Source organism: Notechis scutatus, chromosome 1 (assembly GCF_049901735.1).
Source record: "Notechis scutatus isolate UNSWTSFEM ecotype Mainland chromosome 1, rNotScu1.2, whole genome shotgun sequence".
NCBI lineage: Eukaryota > Metazoa > Chordata > Lepidosauria > Squamata > Elapidae > Notechis > Notechis scutatus.
Genome location: NC_142009.1, coordinates 315,062,045 through 315,087,025, shown reverse-complemented (window position 1 = coordinate 315,087,025; position 24,981 = coordinate 315,062,045). Strand labels below are relative to the sequence as shown.

The following is a 24,981-nucleotide window of genomic DNA, read 5'->3' as shown; positions in this document are numbered from 1 at the left end:
CAAATTTTTCTTCAAATATTAAGGCTTCTTTATTTATAACAAAAATCACATCATTTGCAACTGGCTATTTCTGTTAACATCATTCAATATTTGGTCACTCTGGAAAAAAAGGATATCAATTCAGACTGTTACAGAAGCAAAGTGATTATTTCATTAACCCCAGTTTTAGTAGCATGCATTACATAAAATATCCAGTTTATTAGGAAGAAAGAGCATATCTTAGGTGGAGCTCTGATATATAATGATCAAGGTTAGGAAAAGCAGATTTCCACTGACATCCCTCCACCACAACCTATAGCAACTATTTCACCACTAAAGCTCAATTTCCTGTAAAAAGCATCTGGAAATGGAGATTTGTTTAAACTGACATATGCTTCCTTTTCCCACCCTTCACATTCATTCACAGTTTTTGTCTCCCTTTTAGATAAGAGAAACGGCAACACCGTCCAGTACTGGTTACTGCTGGATCGTATTATACAACAAATAGTTATTCAAAATGATAAAGGGCAGGACCCTGACTCAACACCCCTGGAGAACTTTAATATCAAAAATGTTGTCCGAATGTAAGGGCCTTCCTTTATTTCTGCAGTAAATGGTTTTTTAAAAAATCTTGCATGTCTTCTCTCCCTCATATGAATGGGTTGCTTGTTTATTTTGATTTTTTAAATTAGTCCTATACAAATCTGCACAATTTGGAAATAGTGACAGAACTTATTATCTGGAATGCGAAAAAGGATTTATGTTTAACCAAGTTATCAATATTGCCAATAACTTCACCCCCAAAAGAAATATTCTGTTGTATATTCCATAGCATTGTAGTACTCTGAGCAAAGGCTAGAGAATATTTTACCTCATAAATTGTATGTAAAAAGAACTTCTCCTTGAAAAAACTGTCAATATTTAATAAGTATTCATTAATGTCATTTGAAGTAGCAATATGTAAACAAAATGATTTGCCACTGTAAACTGTTTTATGGTAAGAAAACTGAATAAATTTAAATACTAATTAAACAAGTACAGATGCAATTTTCTAGGTTTTCCATAGACTTCATCTTGGCGTCTTGGTGCTTATATTGATTAGAAACTAATTTCTCTTTCCCTCCCCCAGGTTGGTTAATGAAAATGAAGTGAAACAATGGAAAGAACAAGCAGAAAAAATGAGAAAAGGTAAATGATAAAAATAGAGAACCCCACTTTAACAGGACTTTAGCTTGTTAGGACTGAGGGGAAAAAACTCTACTGGAGGTTTTGTAGATTCAGTGGCAATTGATGGTGGCAATAGGAGCTCACTCAGATTAAGACAACTTCTGGAATGCCATGGTTGTAAAAGGGAAGTGACATCACAGAAGTGAAAAGGTTACGGCCTGAAATCAGTTTAGATGTGTGGGCAGAGAATACAGAGGTTAGCTGATTAATTTGAATTTTAAACACTATAAGAAAATCTTACAATATCTAAACCTGCAGTAGAAAAGAAAGAAGGGGAGAGCTTCTGACATAAGATTTTCCACACTTCATTAATTTATAAATTGGTACAGTTTGGCTTTTAACCAGATAATTTGCATATCTATTTTACCTCATAAATACAGTATATACAGTTATCAACTTACATTTTCTTTCACAGAAACATTTTTATGTGAATGGAAGTGGAAGTGATCAATCTGGTTTGGGGTTTTTTTGTTTTGTTTTGTTTTAATAAAGAGGACTATATTTTAGGAACAATAGTATAGTATTTCACTATAGACTTGTGTTTGTGTTTTCCTATGAATGGTTCTTTTCCATGGAGGACAATAAAATTTGCATGCCTAATAGAGGAAAGGAAATACAGTGAAGCTTCAACGAATCAGGCCTATCTTAGATTTTAGATCCAGTGAACAAAATAGCCCTTCAAAATAGTGAACAAGTACACTGCAGCCAAAGTGGTCTGGATGATTTGCATAAATTAATGTTATATACATCAACTTATGTAATTTGCATCCATTTTTATAATTATGAAAATAACATAAATTTGGTCAGTTTGGACTAATTGATAATTAGACATAAATCCAATTATTGCTGATTTGCTTTACTTAATTTTTATTTGTAATTCAACAACTATCTCCTAAGACAACCCATTCCACTGCTGAATAACTTTTGGTATTGGGATATTTTTTTCCTAATATCAATGCTAAATCTACTTGTAATTAATTTAAATTAATTTATTTGTAAGTTAAATCCATTGATTATTTTCCTATTATATATATGTCCTTGAACTATTCTGTCAAGTTTTCTATCTGGCAGCCATATTATGACTGAAGTGGTAAATATATAACTAAATAAATAAGACAGTTGTCCTGTATCTTTCGGCAGCCCTCTCTTGTCCAGGCTATAGATATGCACTGTTTTCAGCTATTTCTCCTAAGTTTTTCCTCCCAAGCCCCTTATCATTTTGGTTGCTGTCACCTGGGTTTATTTTTAAAATGAGGCACAGAACTTGACACCATATTGTAGTTGCAGTCTGACCAGCTTAGAATTCAGAGGAATTTAAGGATAATTAACAAACTATTTTCCATAATGAAATTTCTTTATGCATTTAATGGGATAGAAAGGAATTTGACAATAAGTGTTCTTTTCAGTCTTACATTAATCTTTTAAGAACAAAGGATATTGGATCAGACTATTTCAATACCTAGCACAGTATGGTTCTCTTGAATTTTTATCTGTTCCACACAGAGGATTTTCCAGTCCCTTGCTACTTGATTTTTTTATGCATATATGAAAAGTCTGGATTGAGCATGTGCAATCACCTTCTGATAATAGAATTATTTTTATTCTCCAAGATTTTAATCAAAATTAGTCCACTGAAAGTATGTTAAGGGACTATTCTGCATTGTATAGTAGGTTTGTTAATACTTTCCCTATCCAAATTGGGATAATTTACTAAATTAGCTTTATTGAACTTAGGTGATGAGGACAGGGACATATTTCAGTATGGTTATTGCTCAGTTTATTGTTCCTTCAGTTGCCAAGATTCAGAATTCAAGGGGAACATCATCCATGTTCATGGCATGCCAAGCAACAGTTCAAAAGCATTAACTGCAATTGTTTAAATATTTCCCTCCCTGTTTAAAAGAACACCATGAGCTACAGCAGAAATTGGAAAAGAAAGAGCGAGAGTGTGATGCCAAGACCCAAGAGAAGGAGGAGATGATGCAGACCTTGAATAAGATGAAGGAGAAGCTTGAAAAAGAACTCTCTGAGCATAAACAAGTGAAACAGCAAGTGGCAGACCTCACGGCACAGATCCATGAGCTTAGTAGGGTGAGGTCAAACCCCAGACGCTCCTTTGCAGTTGGGGGGAAATATGCCATTTGTTTACATTACAACTATGTGTCTGTTAGAAGTAATGCTGTCAGTCAAAAGGCCCGGGCAAATGAGAAAAAGAATGGGTTACTGGAAAGGTTATTGAAACTGCCATATATTTTAGGGGCAAAAGCCAAGAGTTCTTCATCTGCTCAGAGAGAGAGGGGCTTTCCCATGGTGCATATAATCAGCTTTTATAACCAGAGCAGGCAAATAGTTTTACTGTCGAGAGCTGAATTCCTGTAGGAATAATGTCCTTTTTGGCGGAGAAGAAGTTCTACAGCTAAGCTGCTTCTCGGCACAGTCTCACAAATCTGGTCTCATCTTTCCACATTATGAATCCCAGACCTGCTTCTTAAATGAAATATATGAACCAGTTAAGGAGGTCCAAGCAGCCCTCTGGAAATGTGAACTATTAATACAGAATAGCATCCTCTGCAGTATTTTTACCTATTTGTTCATTTCCCCTCCACTTAATCTCCAAGCAGCCTTCTCACTACACAATTTGTAGAACATTTTCTGCAAAAAAAGAGAAGGCCGGGAGAGCAATAAGCACCAGGAGGAGGAGCAAGAGAAACAGCTCCTCTCTGATTAGCCAAAACGGGGGCTTCAAACTTTTTCAGGCCTCAGAATCCATTAGTTTTTTTAAAAATTCCCAGAATCTTTAATCAAGAGGCAGAGCTTTTGTGAACCATGGGCATGCCCTGTCTTTTCTGCTGACCATTAGAAAAATTGCTATGACATTCCTAGCTAGTATTCAAATGAAGTCCCCTTCCCACTTTAATCTTCTCATGGAACCCCTCAGGTTCTTGCAGAACCCCAGAAGTTCATGGAACACAGTTTGGTAAACCCTGAGCTGGGAACGTCCCTTTTTGCTTTCCTTTTCCTTTTGGTGAAATGTTCTGTAATCCAAGTACAGATCGGAGAGACTGTAATATTTCCGTATTATTGTTTGTTTGCAATTGTATAGATGGCTGAGTTATATATTGTAAATAATATTATCATCATGGGTAACCTAAATGCCATCTCGCTTGACTTGATCTTTGAGTTTGCCTGCAATTCCTAGAGCAATTATGTCTTCTCATTTTATTTCAGAGAGCAATATGTGCTCCAGTCCCTGGAGGACCCCCTCTGCCACCCGGTGCCCCTGGGGGGCCCTTACCTACAGGGTCTCTAGGATCTTTCCTGCCAGTTCTTCCTCCACCCCCTCCTCCTGGAGCAATCCTGCCACCCCCTCCCCCTCCACCCCCTCCTCCTGGGGGCCCACCCCCTCCCCCAGGGCCCCCACCAATTGGAGGCCTGACTCCAGCTCCAGGAGCTCCTTTGGGATCAGCACTCAAGAGGAAAAACGTCCCTCAACCCACACATGCCCTCAAGTCCTTCAACTGGTCCAAATTGCCTGAGGTAAGGAATCTGTTCTCCTCTGCTCTTTAGGATCGATGAATAGGATTGATTGTAGAGCAGGAATACACAGTGTTCAGGCTAGGAACCCCACTCACCTTCAGATGGCCCACACTGCAACATAGAATATGACCACATTAAAAAAAAAGGATTTAAATATGAATGGGGCAGGACAAAAACATTTCAAAACAAATAAACACTGATGTTACTATCTTTATTAAACAGTTGTCTGTATTTGCAATGCAAGTACTTCTAATATTCCAAAGGTGGTTTTCCAAAAAGGCAACTGGACTTCCTTTCTTTGTTTTTTTCTTAAGAGCTTTTTCTTGGAAGAGAAGCAAAACTTTTTCAAGGAAAAAAAACAAGAAAGTCCAGTTGCCTTTTGGAAAAGTACCTTTGGGTAAATCATGACCTGGATGATTGAGAATCTCTATAAACAAACACTTTAAATTATGGCTATTCTCTCACACCAAAATTGATTCCCATGTTTAAAAAAAATTAAGAAAAGTGCAAGTGAAAAAAATTATTGGAGCTGGGTTTCCATTATTTTGGCCTTGGATTTCCATTATCAATTATCAACTGGCATTATCAATTCCCATCTGACTATACATTGCCTTTATTTTGTTGTTGTTGTTCAGTTGCCTTTATTTTGTTGTTGTTGTTGTTCAGTTGCTAAGTGAGAAAGCATTGCCTTTATTTTGTTGTTGTTGTTCAGTTGCTAAGTCATGTCTGACCCTTTGCACTCCATGGACCATAGCACGCCAGGTCCCCCTACCCTCCACTTTAATTGCCTTTGTATCCTTGTATAAATTTTTCCAGTAACAGTTCCTGTTCAAAAACTTAATGCTAGATGAGGGGACCTTCTTCAACTGATCCAACAAAGATGCTTTTATGTCCTTAATTATCCTGGAAGTGCTGCATTTTTTTACAATTTAGAATGACTTCATTTGCCTGGCATGTACATCAAAGTGATTTCACATTTATTTTTAATAAGTACAAGAAATGTGTGTATGGGCCTTATTTATAGAATATGGTTTCATTTGAATGTAGTGAAGTGTAGTGCCATATGTTGAAAAAGTCGTAATGATGGTTCTTCCATCTTCTTCCTACCATCCTAGAACAAGTTGGAAGGCACTGTGTGGACTAGCATTGATGATGCCAAGGTATTTAAAGTGCTAGACCTTGAAGACCTTGAAAGAACATTCTCTGCTTACCAAAGGCAACAGGTAATGTGTGTGTTTCCAAGATCTGCAGGTAACCCAACTCTCTTTTAGACAGTAATTGGAATGCATTATTTTATTATTAATGTGGGGTTTTTTAATGCAACGTGGCTGAATGCACCTCAGCATGTTTCCACGTTGGTGACTTTCATTGGTGGTTCATAATCTGATGATGTAGGTGTTGCCAATTGTATGTGACAGTTGGCCCTGTCAAGCATGCTTGAGTAATGTTGACAAAATTGCTGGGAATGGCTAAAAACTAACATTGATGTGCATGTGAATTCCCCCCTCCCCATTATTTGAAATCTTTGTTCTGCAGGGATAATTTTATTTCTCTAATTAAGAAATCAGTGTTTTTCAGCCACTTCTAATGCGGTGACTTTAAAATCATGTTGATAATATGTATGAAAGAGAAGAGAGTAATAACAATATTGCCCTTCTTTAAAAAAAAGAATTGGTGATACATTTTTTTGTAGTTCGAATTCTTCAACATGGCGGCTGAGCAAATTGCAGTTTGAAGAAAGTATGATTGATTCCAACCACCCGACTTCATCCAATGTCCCAGTTTTGCTTTTCTAATCCAGTCCTCTTCCTTGCCTTGCACATTTTATTTTCTTTCATGAATTTGGCAGGTTTCCAAATCTTTTCATATATTTCAGACATAGAAACCGCAACTTTCAATTTTACATATATGAGTATGTTTTGAATGTTATTGTAGGCAGTCAACAATTTTTTCCTTTTACTTTCACATAGTCAGAGGAAAGCATGATTCTTGTTACTATAGGAGACTACTTCTTGCAGTCCTGAAAATTATTAATATTCTTCTTAAAAGGACATTCAGGGCTCATGCCTGCTTTACATAGCATGTAGGCTTATGTACACAATAAGGTAACCTGATAAGCACAAAAAAGCATGACATCAAGAGTCTGTTTTTGACCAGAGCTACAGTGTTTATGGGGGCCTGTCCTCAGGATTTATTTTCTATATGGGTAGTCCTTGACTTACAATTTCAATTGAACCCAGAATTTTGGTTATAAGTTGTTGCGATCATAAACTGAATCATCACATAACTCGACTTGATTTTATGACTAGTTTTATGATAGTCATTAAACAAATTATGTGGGCCTAAGTTCACATCCAGCTTATTCAATGGGTAATTTTTTTGTCAGAAAACGGCAAAACCCGTCACAAATCACAATCATGTGACCATGGGATGCTGCAACCAGTCATAAATGCAAGCCAGTTGCCAAGTGCCCAAAATATGATCATGTGACAGCAAGAGTGGTGTGACAGTTGCAACATTGAGGAGGAGTTGTAAGTAACTCTTTCCGAGGCTGTTGTAATTTTGAACAGTCTTTAAACAAACAGTTTGAACAGTCTTTAAACAACTGGTTGTAAGTTGAGGACTACCTGTATAACATGTGAATTGGACCTCATGTGGCCAATTTGACAGGACATATTTCAAGTATTACTTCAGTCCATGTTTGCCTTATGAAATGCAGACCTAGTAATGTCTTCAACATTACTATGCTGCTTGGTTGCTTCCTCAAAGCACATATTTGTGTAAATTGACCTTTTTATTTATTGGCATGATCAACTGAAGATATTTTTTCCTAGAATCCGATAAATAAGGAAAGCAAAAATTAGTTTTAATAAAAGACGGTAGAGTAAAGCAGGATCTGTTGAGGATATATATACAATGTTAAAGGTAATTAGTGACAGCTAAAAAGACCAAAGGAGTATCTCTGAGATGCGGCTAGAGACTTTTGATTTGAATGGGGGTGGATTTGTTGGAGCCCTGACAATTAGTCTTGTCTAGACTCCTGGAATAATTTCTTGGTCTTCTGAAGGTTGAAAACTCAAGTACCAGGGAAGCAGAGCATCGACTCATAAACCTTTAGAAAATATTGATTTTATCTCTTCCTGTTATTAATTCAGGGAGTGATTATGTCAGTTTAAGGGCAAGGTCAATTGTCAAAAGTTATCTAGGGCTAAGCTCTACTTTTAGAGGAACTTTTGTTCTTAATCTCTGTCAATATTGATATTATGGATCTGAATTTGATTTTGGTCCATGAATCAGAATTAAAACATTCCCCAGGTATGGCTATTTGATCTTTCCTTGAACACATTCAGCACAAGGAAGCCAAAATGTCATGCAATGAAGAAATTGAGGTGGCTATTTTACTGATTGATTGCTTTAGCAGCAAATTCTGAACACTTTATTTGTGTAGTCACTTTAGCCTACTTAATTGGGTTGAGGGAATGGAATATTAGGTACTGAAGTTTAGGGTTGCTGCACACATAAGCCAATTAAGTACACATAGACTCAGTCTATGCTTGAGTTCATGATACTATATGTGTACAGGTAGTCCTCAATTTATGCCCACAATTGGGACTATTGCAAAGTAAGGCAGTTCAGTGAATTGCACCCAATTTTGCAACTTTTTTCATCATGGTTGCTAAGTAAATCATAGCAGTTGCTAATCACACAGTCATTAAATGAATCTGACTTCCCCTGTTGACTTTGCTGGTCGGAAGCCACCTAGAAGGTCAAAAATGGAGATGACATGATTCCAGGATTCTGCAGCTGTCATAAATGCAAGCACCCGAATTTTGATCATCTGACTGTAGGGATGCTGCTATGGTCAAAAGTGTGAAGATCAGATGTAAGTCACTTTTTCCAGTGCTGTTGTAACTTTGAATGGTCACTATATGAATGACTGTAAGTCAAGGACTATCTGCAATAGGAAGATCTAGGAAGCTCATCCCTACTAGCAATAGCAGTAGTACTTAGATTTGTATACCACTTCATAGTGCTTTACAGCCCTACCTAAGTGGTTTACAGAATCAGCATATTGCCCCCAACTGGGTCCTCATTTTACTGATCTTGGAAGGATGGGAAGGCTGAGTCAACCTTGAGCCGTTTAGAATCGAACTCCTGTAGAGAGCAGTGAGTTAGCCTGCAATACTACATTCTAATCACTGTGCCACCATGGCTCCTAATAAGCTAATAAGTATTAATAAATAATAATAATAAGGCTAATAAGTATTCTGGGAACTGGGCTCACTCAATTTCAAGAAACCTGGAAATATATGATCAAGCAACTGATAACTTTCTCCATAGGCATAGAGATGTTCCTGTTTCTGAAACAGCCCTTCATTGTGTATCACATGCAAAGAACAGTAGTGATTTTATGAAATCTCCAGTGAAATTAGGCAGCACTGCAATTACCAGTTTGAAAGCTAATATGTTAGCTTGATTTGAAACCTTAGACTCCCTAGTAATTTAAACTGAAATACTTGTAAGGCAAAATCATGTTTTAAATATACACACATACAGCAATAATTTCTGTAACAAATTAATATGTGAACGACTGTCCAATAAGAAGACAAACTTTTTTGCCCTCTTGCCTTTAGTTAAAATGTTTGGTGTTTGCTTTGGAATAACAGTGTAAATAAAATCTTGGAGCTACAGAAATATTTGGCTTTTTTATGCCATCAGCAAGCCTAGGTATTCTACCAAAGCAAACTGTATTATTTCTTAACAATGGTAAAAAAAACAACCCCTCAGAAGCAGTGAGCCAACTTCACTTGCAGAAGATGTTCAGAGTCATTTGTCAGAAGAGGTCTGATCCATTCCCTGCTAAAGCACACACTATTAAAGGGAGAAGCAAGATTTTCAGGACAATTATACCTCAGTATTCAACTGCTTTTGTCAAATTTGATATTTGACGTGTTTCAAAGCAGAAATCTTGTCCCAGCACATGTCTTTCTCCTGGTAGTTGATGTGCAAAGAAGAACTTGCTAATGTCAGCTGCCTCATCACTCGCTATGTCTTCTGGCTGAAATAGAGGGTCACATGATAAGTCACATGGTTTTCTTGGTACTCGTTGGTTTTAGTATTTTCACATGTTCCAGAATGAATTGCCAATGGGTACCAAGGTACCACTGTAAACCACTTATAGTTTCTGTTTTTTTCTGTGAAACAATATTATGAAAATAGATATCTGTTGTTGAAATGGAATTTTCCTTTCTGCATTTCCCCTAGAACTGATGTGTGCCACTAGGATTTTTTTTACTATTAAACCAGAATGTACTTTCCTCATACTTGATGATTATCACTCATTAACAGAGTTTTTAAAAGGCAAATTTTGGAGATCTGGGTTGACTACTGTTCTTGTAATCAATATAGTGCCTTTGCTAAATGCTTTGGAAATACATAATGCTAGACTAAATTGTTTTGGCCTGATTCAATAGGCAATTCCTACGCTCTCATGCTCGGCAAGGTTTGGGGGGATTGCCAGAATTTCTATATTATTGTTTTGATGGCAGCTGAATAGCAAAGGATGCAACCTTATTTCCATCCAGACCTTGCTAGATTTATTTTGATACTGTTGTTTAATCAGGTATTTTTCAAGCTTTTGCAAATAGCCCTAAAATTGTTGAAGCGTGAGATAAGCATCTTTTAAGTAAATGTTAAATAATAGTGTATGACTCTTTTAGAGCAACATCTAGCAGATTGAACAAACTATGTTAATTAGATTGGATTGGGGTGGTTTTGATTTTCTGAGCTAGACGCAGGTATGCTAAACACTTTTTCTTCATTTGTAAATATTTGTGTAGGAAAGATTGGCATAAATTTTGGAAAAGGATTGTTTTACTTTGGAGAAACAAATTTTTGCATGCCTATTTGCAAAAGTGGGAAAAAAATATTGATAGTAGTCTTGGTGCTGCCAATTGTCTACTAACATGTCTCCAAACTACATGAGGGAAGGAAAGAACAGCTTGGGCTTTCTTTAAAATAAAATAAGTGTATAAATTTAACAGCTATTGACTTAGTTGATTTAATTTTACACATATACAGTATATAAACATAGTATGCGAGGTGTAGTGTAGTGTTTGGTGTAGTGATTAGGGCCTTGAAGCCAGGAGATGGTGAGTTTTAATCCCACTTTAATGCACAAAGCCAGCTGGGTGACCTTGGGCCAGTCACTTTCTCTCAGCCCTTGCAAGGAGGCAGCGGCAAACAATGTCTGAAAAACATTGCTAAGAAAACTATGGGGACTTGTCCTGGCAATCTCTGAGAACTGGACACAATTGAATGGAAGAAAATCAATACTATAATAGTAAATTAATTAACATTTAGAACTGCACAATAAGGATTGCAGTGTGTAAATTTTACACCTTTTTATAATTTTTCAGCTAGAAATAGATCACATTTCCCTTAAATTGCTGAAATACCATACAAAGACAAAAGAAGAGGTGGAGGAAAGGAAAGTAACCAAATTAAAACAATTTTCAAATATAATTTATTTAGGAAAGAATTAAACACAATTGCTGAAAATGGCTTCATTTGGACTGATAGATTTCAGTTCAATACTTTGTATTAAAGCAAGTATGCAAAACAACAGCAATAACCATACAGTTTAGTAAGTTTTGCACCTGGTGCAGCACATTTTATGAAACATGTTGTATATGGTAGTTTTGTGGAATTCTGGTGATGATTCAGGATTCTTATGAAATCTGCACAGTAGAACATACCTTTTGCAGATTATTTTCATTTTACATGCTGTTGAAGCATAGCCTCAAAAGAAAAGAAATTATGATATACTGGTAGTTGTACACTTTTTAATTGCTGAAGAAGTCCAAAGAAAGATCTCAGAGGTTAACTGATTCCCAATGCTAACTATAGTAAGAAGAGCCTGGCAATGTGTGTATGCACATGGTCTGAATAGTAATGGTGAATTATTTCTGTAATATGGTCAAGGAAATAGATGAGTAAAGTCACTAAGAGTCAACTCAATTCCAGGGCATTAGTAACTTTACCATTTACAACTTTAGGGTTAATAAGGCCATGCAGATTCTGGAAGTTGTCATTCAAACATTCAACCAAGTGCCTTGTTGGAAAAGTCTAGTATAAATCATAGTCTCAAATGTTCAGGAGAAATAAAATCTATATTAAGTATGTCATGCAATATTCCTACTATGAATGTGCATTCTTTTTCTTTGTATTTTACAACCTTGTTGTATTGTATATACCTTGGTGTGAGGAACTCTGCATTTCGTTTTCCCTGCAAATAGGTTTCATATCAGCACGTTTAAAGCTTTGAAACAGCGTAGGCATTATATGTTAAACCTTCCATTAAAGAGGAAGGAAAGCTGTGTTAATATCACTGCATTAAGCTTGGATTTATAAAGAAAAGCTATTTTTTCATAAAGGGGTGAAGAAAAGGTCTACTTCGGTTTTTCTGTTAAGGGAAAGGACAAATAAAACAATGCTGTCTTCCGGGCAGCATGAAAAATGCATTCAAGTGTTCTGTCTTTAAGGAATAAACATCAGAATTCAAAGCCATTTCATAATAATATAGAAGCAAAGGTAGAGTATACTATCCAGGTAGTGTGTTCCCACTGAGCAAAATGATAGTTTGCTTAACTGATTAATTGAAGGCAAGACAAGAACCAAGGGATGGAAACTAATCAAGGAGAGAAACAACCTAGAACTAAAGAGAAATTTCCTAACAGTGACAACAATTAATCAGTGGAACGATTTGCCTGCAGACGTTATGGGTCACTGGAGGCTTTTTAAGAAGAGACTGGACAGCCATTTGTCTGAAATGGTATAGAGTCTCCTGCTTGAGCAGAGGTTTGGACTAGAAGACCTCTAAAGTCCCTTCCAACTCTGTTATTCTATATTCTATGATTAATTTTAATTGGCTGGATTGCTACAGCAACTAAACTATAAATCAGTTTGTAACCTACACAGTTGGGTTTATACAAGACACTAAATCAAATGCAGACACATTACATTGTGCCTTATCACTGCGTGAACTTAGCCAGTGAATACTATAGTACTTGCTGCACATTCATGTCAAATTCTCACTTTATTGTTCCAAGGTGTGTATTTAACACAGCTTTGGCAAAAAAGACTAAAATATGTATTTCATCAAGTAGGAGAAAGGATGATTTTTTGTTTTAAAAGTGTCAAAAAGCAAAAGCATGGCGTAGGAGTGCTTTGCAACTCTTACAATTGCAGTTCCCTGCATGCATGTGCCAAAAATGTTGAGAAATCCAGTGTGATAGCACAGCTGGCCATTCCTTTTGCTGTACCTAGGTGATAAAATGCTGTTGAGGGTGAACCGATTCATTTTGTTATCCTCGGTATTTGGCCAGACTCAGCAGTTATTTCTACACAAAATTGTTTATACAGGACACCTAGGAATTTGGTTACTCTGCTTCAGGAAAAGAGTAATGAGAATTTAAATATTTATTTAGTTTTTTCCTTAGACTGCCCAATAGCCACAGGTATCCAGGCAGTTTATAATAAAACATTGTGCCTGAATGTAACCACATGTCTGCAATGTCTACTCTCTCCAAAGTTGCAGTTTGCTAAACAAAAGGGGAATTAACTTTCGTTATTACCTTGAATTCAGCAATTCAGACATAATAGAAAAAAGAACGATAATATTAGTAACCCTATTGCATTAAACTCTTAAAAAACACCTCTCTTTTTTTGTTTTGCTGTTACAAGAATAGAGAGTTTTGGACCAGAAGAGAAATTTATAACCAAAATGTACAATTATCTACTAAGATTTGATAGAGAAGAAGAAATAGCTAAAAGAAATACGATAGCCTGGGCAAGAAATTTTGGTTACAACATTCAATTAGAGGAATGGGGGAAACTGTGGTCTAAAACTATAAATTAACAATGGCTGCTGCCTTTAAGGAAAATCTTTATAAAATGTTTTACCGTTGGCATCTAGCACCGGCAAGATTGGCCAAAATATATCCAAACATGAGTCCAGAATGCTGGAAATGTAAATACAAACAAGGTACCTTCTTTCATATGTGGTAGTCTTGCCCCAAAGCAAGAAAATATTGGAACAAAATAAGGAAATGGTTGCAGGAAATTACCGGTCTCCAAACTTGAACTCAAACCTGAAATGTTTCTGTTAGGAATAGTTAGAGGAATATTTAAGAAATAAATCAAATATATCATAATACATATATTGACAGCGGCAAGAATCGCTTACGCATAGAGTTGGAAATTAGTAAATACCCCCACCGATAGTATGATAATAAAGAAAATAATGGATTGTACAGAAATGGTCAAACTCACATTGGAATTGCAAGATAGAGAAGATGTGGAACACTATATGGTTGGGAGAAGTGGTGTAATTGGTTAGACAGTAGGAATAAAAATTAAGGTAAATCTGTAATTATGTATATTAACCTAATTGGAAAAGTCGACGTCACAATGCTGCAAATATTATATACAAGTTTTAAAAATGTGGAAAAGTTCAATAAAAATTACTTTAAAAAAAAGAATAAAGAGTTTTGGAGGGACTTTTTCCCCCCTCCAGTAGAAGAGGATTATCCTCCATCCAAATGCATTAAAAGTTGATTAGGAAGAAAATAATCAAGCTGAAATCATGGGGTCATGGGAACCAAGTAGTGGACAGAGACAGAAAGGTCAGGGTCCAATATAGCAGTTGAGATCAAATTAGGCAACCTGTATGTGGTTGTGCTGTTCAAACTTAGAAGCTTTTGACCTTGAAATACAGGGCTAGTGCACTGGGATTGGCCTTTGAAGTAAAGCTGATAAATCTGAGATACATTATATTTTGAAGCAGATAGGTGTTTGAGGTCACCTTCCAGTATATATGTGACCATGTGTTCATTTCTCTCTCACCCTTTCCCACCGTCCACACACAAAAATACAAATTCCCCATTACCTACATAAATAGTTACATATGCACATTTAGGGACACATCTCCCTCATTCACCTGTCTTCCTATATTCAGTATCCCTATATAATTACATGTGTATACATTACATATACAAACCCACCCCTTCTCACTTCCCTAGGGACAGAAATATATAACCATTAGTGTCCCAGCCATCACCATCTGCTCACCAAAAGCAACAAACTTCCTTACATGTAATGGATGCCTGGACCAAATGATGAGATCTCCTGATCCAATTATACATTATGTTCAGGGCCTGCCAAGCACATATGCATCCACAGACACCATATTACTAACAGCTCTGATAGATTATACAGGTAGGGCAATGGTGCAGCCCAGAAAGGTTGAATCACATTATCCAGTTTGTCAGAATTAGAATTGAAGTATTGTGTGGAAAATGCAGAAAATAAGGGGAAAAAAATGATTGTTTGCCAGTCCTGGTTCCAACCAGAGAGCATATCTGCTCTATCTCTCCAGGTGCCTGGTGAGAAGAGGAACATTAAACAACATTTTCACACATCATTAAAATATTTATATTTAGCTATTCAAAATGCTTTCAGGCATCATGTTCCTTTTTCAGTTGTTGGATATTCAACACTTTGCTTTTAGAAATGTGTCATCCATAAGAGTTATTTGGCAAAGCTGTCATTATCAATAGTATTGTGCATGGATTCAATTCAGTCTTTTTCAACCATGTTTGGGAAAATGGACTTGTTAATAATATTCTGTGCTTACTCTGCAACTTTTGCAATCTTTATCTGTTTTATCTCCTAAGTCTCCTATAGTCAAAGGCCCTGGTTAATTTATGGTTCTGATTTCATTCCGGTGACTTTTGTAATGCATATGAAACCTATCATAATCACTATTACAGAAATCCCCAGTAGTGATCATTCCAAGCAAGGGTTGTTGTTTTTTTGTTTTGTTTGTTTTGTTAGTTATTAAAAAAATGTATATGCCGTCCATCTCACTGCCCAATATCATTCACAGTGGCTTACAGTGCCTTCATTTCAAAAGCACTTCTTTTCATCCAAGATTGCAGCGAGCTAGCGGATAGTTCTTTTGCATCCAAATTGCAATCTTGCTGATCCTTTGTGGTTGTTCTCCACTCCGTTAATGCTATTGCTGAGACGCTCGTATACAAGCATTCACATATGGGAAGGGAAAGGGCAGCAGCCTCATATAGCTTAAGAACCAGTCAGAACTCCTTAAGATTCTGAAATGTTGGCTTCAAAACTGTATTGTGTGAATTGGCCTATGGGAGACAATACTTGCTGAATCCCTCATTAGTGTGGTTGCCATCCCAATATCCCCTTCAGTTGAAATGGGCATGACTGATGAAAGAAATTGCATCTAAACTAATGCCTGTTGCTTGCCTCTGACTCTCTTTTGTTGTATTCCTACACTAACCTCTGTTGTACCGTGCTTCTTGGATTGCATTATAATCGTCATAGCTGATATATCCAAAATGCTGCGGAGATTGTTTAGTTTCCTGTTTGCAAACTGCACAATATATATCCTTCCCAACTGTACTTTGACTCTTTTCTGTTTTTCTTTTGTGGTTGTTCTTTTTTTTTTTTGCTGTGTCCACTGAACTGCACACTTTTTTCCTGCCTATCCCCATGCTTCTGCTCTGGCTATAGGACTTCTTTGTGAACAATAACTCCAAACAGGTAAGTTTGCTTCTGCCCAAATCTTCAGCTGAATGAGCAAGTGGTTTGTGCTGATATGGTCAGCTGAATAAGTAAATGCATTTTTGTTGTTTTTAAAAAGCTTAAAAGGTCTGAGTTTATTAGGATTTATTTTACTGTTCAAAATTATTTCACAAATCATTTAATGGTTTACACTTAGGGACAGTGCTAATGTAGCCTTACGTATATGGAAAAAATAAAATCATTTATAGCAGAGATATAAAAGTACTGAAGTTTTATGTCTCTTACAATACTATGACAATTTAGAATCAGTCTAATGTTCTTGGGTGGCATTGACTTATTCTTTACTTACTCTCATTTTTTATTTTTTATTTTGCAAACTGTTTATTTGCTTTTCCAATTGACCAGTGCTTTATTAGACAGGTCGTTCAAGAAGGATTGGGGTGGTCAGTGGGAAATGGAACTAATTTCTTTAATTTTGAAAGACCTTGTGAATATTAGTAATTGTCATAAAGTATCTGGCTCTATCAAAGAATGCTTTATGCATAAATATTTCTCTCTGTGTACATATATATGTATATCGATGGGTGCGTGCATGTGTGTGTTTCTCAGCAGATGGCAGCATCTGTCTGACCCTTTCAAGCTAAGCAGGGTCTAAAATGGCCAGTTCATGGAGAGACATCTCTAGGAAATTCTAGGACCATACAAGTAGGTTAACTCAGTGTCTTTCATTTTGCAACTTTAAGATGTGTGGACTTCAATTCCCACAGTTCCAATTGGGGAATTCTGGGAATTAAAGTCCATACATCTTAAAGTTTCTAGGTTTGAAAATCACTGGGTTAGCCTGTAGAAGAAAAATCCTGAAAGACAAACAACTTCTGTGTCGCTACAAAGAAACTATAAACATATATATGAGTGTATGTATATATGTATATGGACTGAACCAACTTGAAATTTGGGCTGCGTTATCTCAGATTTTGAAAAAGATTTGGATGAATATCCCAAATTCCTTCTGTGGCTGCAATCAAACAATTGTTTAGTTATGTTGAACCAGCTTTTCTCCAGAGTCCTCCGATATGTTTGATTTCATCTGTTATCAACCTTGAATGACATTCTGGTTGGGTTTGTCAGGGCATGAGATTGGAAAAGACTGCTATCCCAATAAATCCATTTATGCTTGTCCATTCTTGGATTTGTACATACCCATGTTACCTCCCTGTAACTGAATCACGATCCTGCCACCTTTTTGTAAGTTACAATTGTTGAAGAGCAGATCCATAGAACATCTGCTTTGCACCCAGAAGGTCCCAGGTTCAAGATCTTTGATACCAAACTTGGAAAGATTCTCATTAAAAATTTTGGAGAGTTTCTGCCAGTCAGAAGGTACAATACAGGACTGGTTGGATCAAAAATTTGATTTGGCAGATAATTTTCCACTTCTTCATTCAATGTTGAAGATGAAGTTTTATATGGAATTGGAATAACTTTTTGTCCATCCCAGTAATGTCTGCTTTGGCAAGCTAAAATCTGTCACACATCTCAGATTGTTACACATATCAAATGGAAATATTAGAGACTAAACTTGGGATCTTTTGCATATGAGAAGGTATTATGTCATTGAACAAGGGCTCTTCCACTTAAAGAATCATGAAAAGTTTGCTTTGCAGTATCCCAGCTGATAGTAACCAACTCTAAATAAAATGTCACAACATATCCAAGAAAAGACTATCTGTGTTCCTCACTGTCTTTTGTTTGTGGATTCTTAAATATTTCCATCTGGATAAATATTTAACCACTTGTAACCAATAGCCTGTTTATTTCCCTCCTTCTCCTGATAATCTTCCAATTTATGAAATAGATTATTGTGTTTCAGTTATACTTTAATTGGTGGCCTTAGTAAAGATTCTTGATTTATATTTGAGATATTGGCATGTGCCAGAACTTCTAAAATACCACTGCGCATCTACTTATTAATGGATTCTTTTCATGCCTTTTATAGAAAGAAGACTCCATTGATGACACACTGAGTTCCAGGCATAAAGTCAAGGAGCTTTCAGTAATAGATGGTCGAAGGGCTCAGAACTGCAATATTCTGCTCTCAAGGTATCACTAAATGCATTACTACTACTACTACTACTATTATTATTATTATTATTATTATTATTATTATTATTATTATTATTATCATTATCATTATTGTTATCATTATTATTTATTTATTTATTTATTAATTTAATTTAATTTATATTGCCGTCTATTCACCCATGGCAACTTGAGACTGCTTACACAATGTAAAACCATATTTAAAACAAAAACAAAAAATAATAAAAATAAAAAAGTCAAAAAGTAACAAAAAGAATCAAATAAATTAATAAAGTACAATAGAAAATCGGGGGGGGGAAATCATCCCCCAACTCCCACCCACCGCGCCCTGATGACAGCAGATCACATGAGCCATTTGATGGACTCCATCACGCTCTGGGTTCCCCAGGCCTGCTGGCAGAACCAGGTCTTCAGTGCCTTCTGGAAGAGAGCTAGAGTGGGGGCCATTCTAATCTCTGGGGGAATGATGTTCCAGAGAGAGGGAGCCACCACAAAGAAGGCCCTTCTTCTCGGTCCCACCAGGTGTATCTCCCTCAGGGATGGGACCCACAACATTCCCTGCCTCCCCGCTCTAATGGGTCACTCTAATGGCATTGCCCTTCTTTTGTAAGAACAAGTTCTCCTGAGTCTTTCTATGTAAGACATCCTCTGAAAGATTGAAAGTCTCTTTGATGACCACACCTCTTTTGTGTTCATTTTCTTTTACAGAGACAGACAGCATTGTATACGCTATACATTTGCCTGTAGTAAGATTCGTTAGCTTCATGGTGGTTGCAACTCCCTGGGGCCACAAATAGGAAATGAAAAGCAATGGATTACTAGAGGGTCTAAAGTGGAGTCAACCCAAAAAGAAACTCCATTGTGGCTGCAAGAAGAGAGGCCTTCTGGCATCCATTGCAGTCTGCTCAAAAAGTGGCTCAAAAAAATTGCACTGTGGAACAGCTTTTATCCCTAAAAAGAAGATTGTGCAGGTAATCCTCGAGTTACAAATGTAATAGAGCCTGCCAGTTACATTCATAACCTGAGGATTTGTTAATTGGATCACATTAAATGAATGTGATAACTCCTGCTTTACCCAATGCACTCACTAATCAAATGTGCAGGTCATTAAGTGCACATGAGGTATCTCAGGGTTGGGAAGAGGATAGGAGGCCTAGTCAGGCCACCTGCTTCTGACCACCCAAGGCCTCCTCTGACCCACTGAGATATCTCATGCTTCCACCCTCATCCTGCTTCCCACCAGGTCTCCACAGGAGCCTCTGGAGACTCACTCATCTTTCAAAGATCTCCATAATCAAGCGAGCTGCCTCCTCTCCAGCCTCTCTACCATGGTTTCTTTACCTGCTCCCAGCACTCCAAAAGGGAAGCAGTTGAGAGAAGAGGCAGAGCGGGACAAGCAGGGGGAATGTTGCATTGTCTCTACGGTCAGTCATAAGGGTGAACAAATGCCTTATTGCTTGCAACATTCGTAACTCCTGGATTGTGTCAGAACTACTTTTGGGGATGGTGTAATAACTTTAAACCAGCATTAAGTGAATGATCATAACTCGGGGACTGCATATACTGTATGTAGAAAAAATAGCAAAAAAATTGGCAAAAATAATCAGAAAATAAAATACAAGCAAGACCTTGTTGATGATCCAAACTCTGCCAAGGATCTTGGAGTACTCACCTCTAATGACCTAAGTGCTAGAGCCCACTATAACTACATAGTCAAAAAGGCATTAAGAGTTGTTAACCTAATCCTACGTAGCTTTTTCTCTAATAATATCACACTACTAACTACAGCATACAAAACATTTGCTAGACCAATACTCGAATACAGCTCATCAGTCTGGAACCCACATTACGTATCTGATATTAACACAGTTGAGAAAGTGCAGAAATATTTCACAAGAAGAGTTCTCCACTCCTCTACTCGTAGCAAAATACCTTATGCCACCAGACTTGAAATTCTAGACTTAGAAAATCTAGAACTATGCTGCCTTTGGTCTGATCTAAGTATAGTATATAAAATCATACATTGCAATGTCCTACCTGTCAATGAATACTTCAGCTTCAACCATAACAACACAAGAGCACACAATAGATACAAACTCAAGGTTAATCGCACCAAACTTGATTGTAGGAAATACGACTTCAGCAACAGAATGGTCAATGTCTGGAATACTCTACCGGACTCTGTGGTTTCTTCCCCAAACCCCAAAAACTTTAACCTTAGACTGTCTATTATTGACCTCACCCCTTTCCTAAGAGGTCTGTAGGGGGCGTGCATAAGCGCACCAAAGTGCCTACCATCCCTGTCCTATTGTTTCTTTTATTTTTCTTATATGTACTCATTTCTTGTATTCATAACTATGTTTATCCTTATACCTATTATCTTGTAAATGATTGAAAAATCAAATAAATAAATAAACAAACAAACAAACAAATAAATAAATAAATAAATACATAAATAAATAAATAAATTGAGGAGAGTCTATACAACTGCAAATTCAGTTTTTTTAAATAAAAAATATAGAGATGTAATATGCAGACCAAATTTGGTCTGCTGCACAGATCTTTAGACTTCAGTTATAATTCTCTATGTGGTACCATCCAATTAAAAAAAACCATGCTTTTGAATTGCAGAAAGGGCAGGAATAATGTAAGTTTGAATGACCACTGTGTAAATGTTTTGTCTTCCACCTTCCCCAGTAATCCTCCAGCTGTTCACAAGTGAAGGTGCCTAGCTGTATTCTCAGTACCATGTGTGTTTAAATGTTTTAATTACTTTAAGTGGTGATTGCCATCCTTGCACTCAGACTTGATTTAATGCACAATCCAGAACAGTGCAGAATTGAAGACAGCTTGATTAGAGTTTAATGGGAATCCACTATTCCAGCCACCATCACTATGCATAAATCTTCTCCCTCTCTGCCTGTTAAAAATGGGTTGACTTGCATACACTATACTGTTTTCAAATGTGGCAAAGGAGATCAGGAATTATTTGCAGTGGTGTGGAGGGGGCAAAAGACACTCATGCCATTGTGTTTCTTCCAAGAGAGCTACCTGACAGGCTGTGAGTATAAATTTGAGTTTGAGATTCATATATTGTAAATAAGTCAATTATACATATTTTCATCTGGGAGGACCATGTCAAATATCTAGAGAATTACAGTTGAAATGCACTGTTTTTCTTCTTGCACTGTTGAATTAAGAAAAGATTTCTACACACGATCATCAGGCCAGCTCTTTATTTATCCTATACATTTTATAAAGCAAACCAGATATTGTTGGCATGCATCTCTGAAAAGTTCGGCCTTGCTAGATATTTTATCTCTTTCTGGGAAAAATGGTTGGACAGTGAGGTCATATTAGACTTCTTCTCAAGCTAGGAAATATTTTTGGTTTTCCATCCCCCCACCTCTTTCCTATGAATGTAACAAGACCATATATGGTTTTGCATTTTGGGGTTGATTCTTAAACTGTATCGAACAGATCTAGACATTGTTCTTTGCACCTGAGTTTAATGTGCTCTTGTTAGCTCTCATTCTTTGCTGGCTTCATAAATCCTATTGAGGGTCATTGGCATCATCCTCTGAATACCAGCTGTGAGCGCTTGATTTATGAACTTCCCCAATGGATCTCTTTAGCCACTGGGAGAAACATGATGCTGGATTAGATAGTTTGATCCAGCACTATTCTTCTTATGGAAATGGTGGTGGTCAAGCTTAGCAATGCTTTTTAATTAATTGCATCTCCCTTTAATGTCCAGTATGTTTAAGATCCAGTTAGCAAGTCTTCATTTGTTTCATGTGCTTCCATTATTCCAGAAGATAAAATAACATCCCTGAACCTGGGCAGCTTAGATTCCAGGGCTTGCATCTCAGATCGATCCATTTCACAGTGGCAATATTGATTGTTTCACGGATGCTTTCTCAGAGGAAGCTCAGACGACCTATGCTTTCATTTCATTCAGTTTTCAAGACATCTCCCACCGAACTCTCTGATTAGAAATTCTCTCCCAGCCATTTTAGCATTCAGGCCTCCTCGTGGAAACGGAGCATCTTATGACTTTCACATTCTTCACACACACATGAAACTTCCTGGATTCACTTCCCCTCCCTCTCAGGTGATGAGAGTACTGCTTTCCATACAGATAAAGACAACAGTTTTGCCACTGAAAAGTCAGAGCTGGTATAGGGGAGGGCTTAGATTTGTGATGCCCATATTGGATGTACTGGAGCCAACAATCATGAGAGCTGATTGTAAAAATGTTTTAGAATTCTCAGCTGAGACTCGGTGCCTAGCCCTGCCCCCCCACCCCACACCCTCAGCTGTTTGGCAGCTATCCATGCAATGCAGCAGTGGCAGTAGAGACAGCAGAGACAGTTGCTATGCCTTTATCAGCACACCACTGGCTACACCTAAACCTTTTTCCTGGCACAGGCATGTACTTTTCATATTGAAGCATAACCAGTCAGCACCTGGTGCTTCACCTTTCTCCCAGATATAATTCCTTCCAGACCCTAAATAGCTGATCAGTGTTTTGAAGTTGCTCAGCAACCCTGATTTATTTCCTAATAAGTTACTACGTTAGGAAAATAATTCTTTCCATATATCGGTCAAAAATCTTTCTGCTCTGGCTTGTCTCTGGGTTGCATAAGGTTCCCCCACCCCAGAAGCGTATTCTGAGCCTATTAAAGTTATGCACGCTCCCTGATGTTTTAACCCTCATGAGGCTAGCTGTTTGTCTCATCAAAGCTAAGCACACCCATTCAACATCTCTTGCAAGCTGTCACACCCTGTCAACAAGTTTCATCATTTAAAGCCTTGTAACAGCCAATGCTGTAACTACTACCTTCCATCTCAGATAGTCTGTATGCTTAGCAGCTGCTGCCAACAAAGATAATTATTGTGGTTTTCTGGACAGGCTTACTGCTTTTGCTGGCCTCCTTTCCCCCTGCATTGTCAAAGAAGAGCTTTTCCTATCTCCCTCCCCATCCTCGCCTATAAATATTCTCTAGGGGCATCTTAGTGCAGGCTTTGTGCGTGTTTGTTTTTTCAGGCCTAGAGTGTGAGGACCAAACACCCTCCCGTACATAAAAGCCCCCAGACAGTCCTGCTGACACAGCAAAGATTATTTGCAAATCCATAGAGCAGGCAGGCTCCAGAGTCCATTCCTTGCAGAGAAATACAGAACTTCTTGCAAAATATTCATTCCCCTATTTCATTATTCATTTCACTGCCAGGGGCGGCCTCTAAATTTCCCCCTCTCCACTCTGTCACACATACACTTAGATCATTATAAGTTTGTTTATGCTTATTTATTAATTAACCCCAAAATGAAAATCAATCCAATTAAAAGCAGCATAAAGGTAACATTAAGAAATTTAGCAAATTTTACAGTAATGAGATAGACAGGCCAACTTCCATGCTTACGTAACATCGTTCTGTTGTCTGCCTTTCCAGGCTTAAACTATCAAATGATGAAATTAAACGTGCAATTTTAACAATGGATGAACAGGAGGACCTGCCAAAGGATATGCTTGAGCAGGTGAGTGCAGAAGGTGTTCAGTTCTTGAAAGAAATGTTAAAAATGAAAGTCCAGAATTCACCATTGAAGATCTCTGCTCCCACCATTGCAGGGCCATTGGGTTTTTCCCCCCCTCCTGATCTATGCAAGTAGAAGAGTTTAGCTCTGAGCTAAAGAAGGAACTAGGACATGGGTATCAAACTCGTGGCCCGCGGGCTGAATGCGTCACGTGCTGGGCCCGCCCCCGCCCAGTTTAGCGAATGGGAAAAAAGTCCCTATAGGTCATGTAACGCCGCTGTGATGATGTGCGTTTGACACCCCTGAACTAGGAGATGTGAAATGGTTGCCTTAAGAAAGTAGAAAACCTGAGAAAGAGACTTGGAACAGCTCCACCTTAACTTGTTGTGTTATTTGGCAGCTTTCAAGAAGCATGTCTTTTGAAGAAAAATTAGAAAGTGTAGGAAAGAAATCTCCTTCGATGCTATCTGTGAATGATCCTCCGTGACAGACACACAGACACATGCACACACACACACCCTATTCATAGACTGCTATAGGCAGAGATGTAGTTGATAAGTTCTATCCCAGCTGAAGAGTCAAAAGGGTGAAGAAAGATCACCACGCCTTAGCAGGTGACTAATCTAATCTGCCTGGAATGAAATCAGTTCAGAGGTTTCATTGGCTTTCTTTATGAGAAGTAAAATATTCTAGGGAAACAACTATTTCTTTTTAATTTAAAAAAAGGAGATGGGAACTTGATCTGCCTCAGTTTTGTCGTACACTGCCCAGAATCTGTTGCTTTGTGAGATGGGTGGCTATATAAATGAGATAGATGGATAAATAAATAATTCAAGGCCTTTTGACTCATGCAGTCCTCAGCCTACTCAGTCTTTCTGTGTAGCCTATGGAGCTCAAATGAACCCTAATCACTGGATCCAATTACCTGCTTGATTAGCCATTAACTGGCTGGTAGGGAGGCAGGCAGGGAGGCTTGTAAGTCTATTACT

General features: G+C 37.5%; 1 protein-coding gene across 4 annotated transcripts in view; it reads left to right on the top strand.

Moving 5' to 3' along the window:
* The window catches only part of DAAM1 (dishevelled associated activator of morphogenesis 1), a 153,166-nt gene that overhangs the window by 109,640 nt on the left and 18,545 nt on the right, over positions 1 to 24,981 (top strand). For 2 of the 4 annotated variants that reach the window (XM_087952338.1, XM_087952339.1), the window contains exons 11-18: positions 425 to 563; positions 1,109 to 1,167; positions 3,110 to 3,297; positions 4,435 to 4,743; positions 5,859 to 5,966; positions 16,345 to 16,374; positions 18,353 to 18,456; positions 23,911 to 23,995. In XM_087952338.1, the coding sequence (XP_087808464.1) occupies positions 425 to 563; positions 1,109 to 1,167; positions 3,110 to 3,297; positions 4,435 to 4,743; positions 5,859 to 5,966; positions 16,345 to 16,374; positions 18,353 to 18,456; positions 23,911 to 23,995 (1,022 nt within the window). The remainder of the gene's footprint in view (positions 1 to 424; positions 564 to 1,108; positions 1,168 to 3,109; positions 3,298 to 4,434; positions 4,744 to 5,858; positions 5,967 to 16,344; positions 16,375 to 18,352; positions 18,457 to 23,910; positions 23,996 to 24,981) is intronic. The other 2 variants (XM_087952340.1, XM_087952341.1) reach the window with 1 other exon arrangement.